This window comes from Daphnia magna, linkage group LG6, assembly GCF_020631705.1.
Source record: "Daphnia magna isolate NIES linkage group LG6, ASM2063170v1.1, whole genome shotgun sequence".
NCBI lineage: Eukaryota > Metazoa > Arthropoda > Branchiopoda > Diplostraca > Daphniidae > Daphnia > Daphnia magna.
This window is the reverse complement of record NC_059187.1, coordinates 728,644-735,565: the sequence shown is the minus strand read 5'-3', so window position 1 is coordinate 735,565 and position 6,922 is coordinate 728,644. Positions and strand designations below refer to the sequence as shown.

General features: G+C 36.6%; 3 protein-coding genes across 6 annotated transcripts; 2 read left to right on the top strand and 1 right to left on the bottom strand.

Moving 5' to 3' along the window:
- The first annotated feature begins 170 nt into the window (after positions 1 to 170).
- Positions 171 to 2,793, top strand: LOC116924800 (MAP kinase-activated protein kinase 2). 2 transcript variants are annotated; one of them, XM_032931351.2, is made up of 10 exons: positions 171 to 316; positions 392 to 613; positions 689 to 828; positions 933 to 997; positions 1,062 to 1,169; positions 1,298 to 1,396; positions 1,469 to 1,544; positions 1,612 to 1,822; positions 1,890 to 2,018; positions 2,081 to 2,793. In XM_032931351.2, exons 2-10 carry the CDS (start codon positions 440 to 442, stop codon positions 2,174 to 2,176), a joined length of 1,098 nt encoding a protein of 365 aa, XP_032787242.1. In that variant the 5' UTR covers positions 171 to 316; positions 392 to 439; the 3' UTR covers positions 2,177 to 2,793. The 2 variants fall into 2 exon arrangements, with proteins under 2 accessions (XP_032787242.1, XP_032787241.1); XM_032931350.2 differs by having other exon boundaries at positions 198 to 613.
- Positions 2,794 to 3,157: 364 nt separating this feature from the next.
- LOC116924805 (ubiquitin-conjugating enzyme E2 N) lies at positions 3,158 to 4,572 on the top strand. Its single transcript, XM_032931358.2, has 4 exons — positions 3,158 to 3,323; positions 3,441 to 3,531; positions 3,602 to 3,757; positions 4,018 to 4,572. The coding sequence occupies exons 1-4, from the start codon at positions 3,294 to 3,296 to the stop codon at positions 4,197 to 4,199; spliced, it is 459 nt and encodes a 152-aa protein (XP_032787249.1). The 5' UTR covers positions 3,158 to 3,293; the 3' UTR covers positions 4,200 to 4,572.
- Positions 4,573 to 6,179, bottom strand: LOC116924802 (YY1-associated factor 2). Of its 3 annotated transcripts, none has more exons than XM_032931354.2 (5): positions 6,012 to 6,179; positions 5,792 to 5,847; positions 5,654 to 5,723; positions 5,436 to 5,585; positions 4,573 to 5,344 (listed from the first exon to the last, which is right to left on the bottom strand). In XM_032931354.2, exons 1-5 carry the CDS (start codon positions 6,041 to 6,043, stop codon positions 5,131 to 5,133), a joined length of 522 nt encoding a protein of 173 aa, XP_032787245.2. In that variant the 5' UTR covers positions 6,044 to 6,179; the 3' UTR covers positions 4,573 to 5,130. The 3 variants fall into 3 exon arrangements, with proteins under 3 accessions (XP_032787245.2, XP_032787246.2, XP_032787247.2); XM_032931355.2 differs by having other exon boundaries at positions 5,792 to 5,844; positions 6,012 to 6,178; XM_032931356.2 differs by lacking the exon at positions 6,012 to 6,179 and having other exon boundaries at positions 5,792 to 5,885.
- Positions 6,180 to 6,922: the final 743 nt, after the last annotated feature.

Here is a 6,922-nt window from a genome sequence, read left to right as displayed (position 1 = left end):
CGTGGGCTACACCAGTATTCTATTACTCTGCTATTACCCTGGGTGAAGGAACGTAAAAAAGGATTTGTTCGAAAGTAGAAAGAAACTGAGTTAATTTACTAGTTCCCTTGGGATCAGGCGTTACTTTCAGAAGGAGGGAAAATAGGTATACCATCACCCACGAAATGAAAAAAAAACACATCTTTAAACTTTTAAGTATTTAAACCGTAAAAAAAAGGCAAAAGAAAATATTTGTTTACATTTAACTAGTAAGAAGAGGCTTTATAGGGTTCTGTGTGATGAAATTGGCCCGCAACGGGAAGGGGTGGGATCTCAGGTGCTAATCGTAACGTTTGTTGACTGTATTTGGTAACATCCAATTGTAGTTAATTTTGTGTTTTATTGGAAACAGTTCTTTAATTCTCGCAGCGACCCATGTCGTTGTGATCGTTTTTCAAAAATGAATCCAAATACATTCGCCCAGCAGTCAGTAGTAGGAGCGAACACCTTAAACCCTAAAACGTTCCCGATAACAGAGGAATACGAAATAAGCAAGAAAGTGTTGGGTTTAGGGATTAGCGGGAAAGTCGTCGAATGCTTTTCATTGAAAAATAGGAAAAAATACGCACTTAAAGTATCGGAAATTCGACCATGTTTCATATCTCTATTAGTGCTTATTTTCTTTTTGTGAATATGTGGATGACATTAGGTTTTACGTGATAATCCAAAAGCCAGAAGAGAGGTGGAACTTCACTGGAGAGCCAGTAGCCATCAGCATATTGTCAATATTATTGATATATATGAAAATGTTCAAGGCAACACAAAATGCCTCCTTGTTGTCATGGAATGGTATTTTATTCCTAATATTATTATTTTTTTTTTTTTCATTTAATTTTTATTTCTATTTACTCATCCCAAGTTATGATTTGCATATTTTTTATTCTTTCTTCCAGCATGGAGGGAGGGGAATTGTTCCAGCGCATTCAAGATCGTGCAGATGGTGCTTTCACCGAAAGAGGTACATTCAGAGTTAAGAAGAAGTTAAATTGGTTGTCTAAAATTTCTTGCTGTTATTTTTACAGAAGCTGCTGAGGTAATGCGAGATATTTGTTTAGCTGTTCGTCATCTTCATTATATGGGCATTGCTCATCGAGACCTTAAACCAGAGAACCTGTTATACTCTTCACCAGGTAGGGATTGAACTGACTAGATGCTTACTATGATGGACAAGCAGGGCAAAATAAAATAGAACTAACTTTTATTTATTTGTTTGTTTGTTTTTTTTTTTGTTTTATTTCTTTTTTTATTTTGAATAAAGGCTTGGATGGTATACTAAAGCTAACTGATTTTGGTTTTGCCAAAGAGTGTTTTGCCAAAGAAACCCTGCAAACGCCGTGCTACACACCGTATTACGTTGGCAAGTTTAGATTAGTTTGTTTTTAGTGTTATTTTATCTCAATCTATATCTCAAACATTTATGTATCTATAGCACCTGAAGTTCTCGGCCCTGAAAAATACGATACATCCTGCGATATGTGGTCCTTAGGCGTTATCATGTATATCTTGTAAGAAAAATTTTCCGTACGAAGTAATCCCAATCCAGTCTTGTTAATCGTGGTATTCCTGTTTTAGACTCTGTGGCTATCCTCCATTCTATTCTAATCATGGACAGGCCATGTCACCAGGTATGAAAAAACGCATTCGCACAGGACAGTACGATTTTCCGAGTACAGAATGGAAACACGTCTCCAGTGAAGCAAAAGAGTTGATTCGATCCATGTTACAAACGGAAGCTACTAAACGGCCAACCATTGATCAAGTCATGCAGAATAAATGGATCGCGGTAAATAAAAATTGTTATACTGTTACTTCTTTTTCACTCACTGTCATTGTTTTTATTGTTTGTGTAGCATTTTGCTGCCGTACCACCGACGCCATTGGCAACAGGAATGGTGTTGAAGGAAGAAGAAGAGGCTTGGCCTGAAGTGCAAGAAGAAATGAATAGGTCATTGGCCACCATGCGTGTGGATTACGATCAAGTAATACTCCAAAGTGTGTCTACTTGTGTTGGTTTAATGTGGATTCATTTTCCTTCAATTAGGTTGCATTAAAATCTCTACAGACATCAAATAATGCATTATTGAACAAGCGACGTAAAAGAGCCGCGCCGGAGCCTCCCTGTGCCCAAGCGCACTAAGGAAAAGAATTATGTATCGTAAAATGTTGCGGCCAGCGGACGATTCTAGGTTGCCGTAGAAATATTGGAGTTGAAATATTGTTGATTGATTCATTTCTCACAATTTAACATCACTTAACTTTGTGTAGTTTATTGAAGTTGACCAGTTAATTTTCGCCCATGTTCAATCCGTGCTCGTTTTTAACAAACAAATTTACTTATATGTGTATGCACGAATTTCCGTGTTATTGTTGATCCCTCCCCGTGAAGTATGATCAAATCTGCGTGAATGTGTTTTGCATCACTAGACTTGGTTGCTCAGATTTTGCAATTAAGAGAAAATCCTGGTGCTGGAGTGCGTGAACTTTTCTGCCACTTAACCGTTTACTTATTTCATTTTTTACGGTCAAAATCCTTCGCTGGCTAATATAGCCGCATTGGATCAGAATTGCCTTACACAGATTTAGTTTTTTATTTGTGTTCTGATGGTACAAGATGTCGATGGTTCGACCTGTTTATCTTTTCTTGTTATACAGTGCAATTAGTTACATACATAGTCATCCGTTCTTCCGCCACACCGGTTGTTATTAATTATCCACTTGTTTTAGGTGTTCCGAATAAAGACGTTAAAATCTTCATATGGTCTGTGGTTACTTACATCTATTATGCACCCTACAGTCAATTGATTTTATTTCCAATGACAGACGTAACGATTAAAACGTAATAGATAATGGGTTTTATATGTTGCGATTTGAAAGATCAAAATAAGAGGGGCGGTGGCTTCGGTTTTCTGGGTAGGTTGCTTGAACTTGAAACAAAACTCTTTGTGTCATATCTTTATAAAAATAGCTAATTATTAAAAAAGTGTTTAAATAGAATTATTTGTTGAAAGTTGCAGACCTTGTATATAATCAGTCTTAGAAAAGGTTATTTAAATCATGAAATTGAGATATTCGGGACGAACGCAGAAGTTCGGCCTCCAAAATTGATTTGACAACGTCTAATGAGTAAAGGCAGTCTCGTTATTCGGCGTGAAGCGTGAAAACTTTCCGCCTCCTATTTGTCATTAACATTTACCATCCACCTAAACGACATTCTGATTTTATACAAATTGTTTCGTGCTGAACATTGATGCGAAATGGCAGGCTTACCTAGACGGATAATAAAGGTAACACAATCTTTAATTTCAAGCTTCTATCGAATGGAGGCAACGTGTTTTTGGTTATATTATTGGACCGGCAGTATTTTATGGAACTTTATGTTCACTGAAAATTTTTACACATAGGAAACCCAACGATTGATGGCCGAGCCTGTCCCAGGCATTAGTGCAGTTCCAGACGAACAAAATGCTCGCTATTTCCATGTTGTGGTTGCAGGTCTGATATCTTAATGTACAGAGGTGTCATCCTGATTCATTCATTAGTGAGCCTGTTAATTGATATTCAGGTCCAGAAGGTTCCCCATTTGAAGGGGGTGTTTTCAAGTTGGAACTATTTTTGCCTGAAGAGTATCCCATGTCAGCACCAAAAGTGCGATTCATGACAAAAATTTATCACCCAAATATTGATAAACTTGGACGAATTTGTCTTGATATTTTGAAAGGTGAAGTTTTATTTTTGCTTAAGTCACAATATTTGTAATTGGTTCAAATTCAAGCATATATTTTTCTACCTGGAGCGTCAAAATGTTTGGTTTGCTGACATTCCAATTTTTACGGTCACATTCGGTTCACAGTGATTTTTGCTCCATCAAAATTAGAAAATATGCTTATCTTTTAAACTGTAACATAATTCTAAATAGCAAGTACTTAATACTATTATTTATTTTCTTTTAAATAAATTTTTTAATTGTGTTTTTTTCAGATAAATGGAGCCCAGCTTTGCAAATTCGAACAGTGTTGTTGTCTATTCAAGCTTTATTGAGTGCACCAAATCCTGATGACCCACTGGCCAATGATGTAGCAGAACTGTGGAAGGTCAACGAAGGAGAAGCTATTCGTAATGCTCGAGAATGGACCAGGACTTACGCTATGGGAAACATATAAACCTAGTTCTGTGGAAGGAAAAAGAGTAAAGTTGTCAATCCGTTACGAGAGATGTGTTTGAATCTAGATTATTTTGCTTTCTTTTGTTCCTCGCCCATCAGCTTTTATTCGCTGGTCGTCACCTCCCTTTAATTGGCTGAATTGTTTCCTGTTGGTGATCACGCAGCCAGAAAAAAGAAAACTTGCTCGTTCTTATATCCCTATTCTTTTCGTTTGCTCGTCAACAATTCTATCGACGTTTCATTCCAATTCACGCGTCGTTACAATGATCGTCGATAGCCCACTCTTTTTACCGTTTTAGTACCAGGAGTACCTCAAAAAGGAAACTAAAGAATAACAATAAAAATGCCGTCACCCTTGGAAGTCTAGACAATCAAATTGTACAAGCTGTGTATTTATTTACTTGTCGTGGATGAGGAGGATGAAATTATAAAGACGGATGATCGAGAGCGCACATTTATCACGAAACAAAAACCATCCATTCGATAGACATAATAATTTTTTTTACCAAATCGTCCCCGACCCCTTCGCACCACTCTGAGGTAGGTTCAAACCGAAAAAGGGAAGCAAATATTGGTACTGAGATCCGATCAGAACAGCAATCCCCAACACTCAAAAATAGTCTCCAGTAAATGGAATATTACGGATGCAGTATTTAGAGAAAGAAAAAAATATATCCAGAATAGTTATAAACAACTGCCTCTTGGCTTTTCATTTGTAGAGTTTTCGGTTTGGACTTCAGTTGCTCCTATTATATCTCACCTAAATTTGGTTGGGATCAAACTGCAATCTTTAAGATATTTAAAATTCTATACTTGTTGGCAGTTGAGAAAAGATTGGGAGAGGCTCAATTCGGCGCGCAAACAGAATATAGTTCAAAACCTCAAGATGCAAAATAATAATTAAAAAATTAACCACGAACGGCGACAGGTCAGTCTGAATGTTCCTGATCTGCAGGAGAAAGATCGTTGCCGTGATTGCTGGCACTGCTTGAACTACTGGTGGTGTGTCCAGCATCCAGATCAAGGTTACTGGGAGAGGTTGACTTCGTGCTGATTTTTGGCCGGAACTCAGTAATGACTACTGTCACATTGTTAACTGTAACTTCCTTGTGCATGGCAGTGCTTCTGTCAACATTTTTCAACCTGCATTGTAAATCATTTTGAATCAAACAAATTCCCATGTGAACTAATACTAGGCTTTCGGAGAATAATAAGTAATAAGATTAAATTATACCGTGGCCTGGCTTTACTGTTCCTGGTAGTGTTTCCGTCTGATTTTCTTTCAGATTTGTCCCTTTCTTTAAATTCTTTTTCTTTTCTATTTTTGTTTGCTAAGGAAGGATTAAACACTTGAGGTACCAGCTGAGGATTGAGCCTTGGTTTCCTACATGGTTATCAATGTTATGTAAAATGTAAGTTGTCTGAGGAACTATCTAACAACAAAATTGTCACCTTGTTGAGGTTCCTTTTCGTACATCACAAATTGAACATTTGAATGCCTCAGCATTATTTCTGTAGGTACCTAAAATAATAATGAAATAGATGTCATTTGTCAACATCTTGGGTTTTCATTTTGCACTATCAACTCACAGACACTGCAGTCCCAATAGTTTTCTTCAATTTGCTTGCTACTCCGTTTCGCCCTTCTTGATGGTACAGAAACCCCCATTAGTATGAATAAATATTTCACTTATACTAATTGCAATAGATATCAAACAAAAACAAGTACATTGTTGGTCAAGGTTGGGGGAAAAAAGTCCAATTGGATCGAGTCTTTCACTCAAGAACCGACAAGAAAAGGATTATTTACCTTGCATTGGGACTGCCTTTCTTTGCATCCATGTCCAAAATTGTCTGAACGAATAAAAAACAATTCAACTACTCGCAAAGTTTGTAATAAAACGTACGAATGGCATTACAAATTACAACGTTAAAAAATATGCTTTTTTTCGGGGTCCTTTCCTTAAATATCGATTCCTACGCTATCGATACAATAGATATGGACATTCTTGAAAAATCAAACAAATCAAATCAAGCAAGAAAAGATTTAAATAAATGTTGATAAAGAGTATTCGATTGTACAATTTCGTTTTTTTACTTGACAATTAGGTTCGGCGAACGATAAGTTTGAATGCATTAGATCTTGACAAGTAAGACGTCGTAAGTACAGAAGGTATTCCATTGATATTTTGCATTACCATGCTTGACTGAAATCCTGATCAGAAATGGAATCAGAAGGTGAAATCCAATGAGGTGTCCTGTGCCAATAACCGTTACCAGTCATGCAGGTTTGATTACTAACTGAAATTGTGTTAACAAAGTGTATATTGTAAGATCGGTTTTTGAGCATAAATAGAGAAGGGCGTGACCTCTCTTTGAGTTTCCTGCCTATCCTTAAAAATCGTATTTTATTACGGCGTCAAACTTGAAGGACATCGATGTAATGATTAAGGAAACTGACTTTTTTTCCCAGTGCATCAAGGAAAATCTTCTTGGTTTATCTGATCATGAAATACTAGAGACTGGTATACGTTGTATTTCGTAAATCCGAGAGGAAATTTTCATTCAGATTTCCATTAAAATCTTGTAAGCTTTGAAGAGTTTAAAGTAAACTGAGAAAGGTCTTCTAGAAACACGATACGCCGTAACAATAAATGAAATAAAATTTCTAGTTAAATTTCAGCATTGTTAAAAGACGAAGAAGCAGACAAAACCATACAC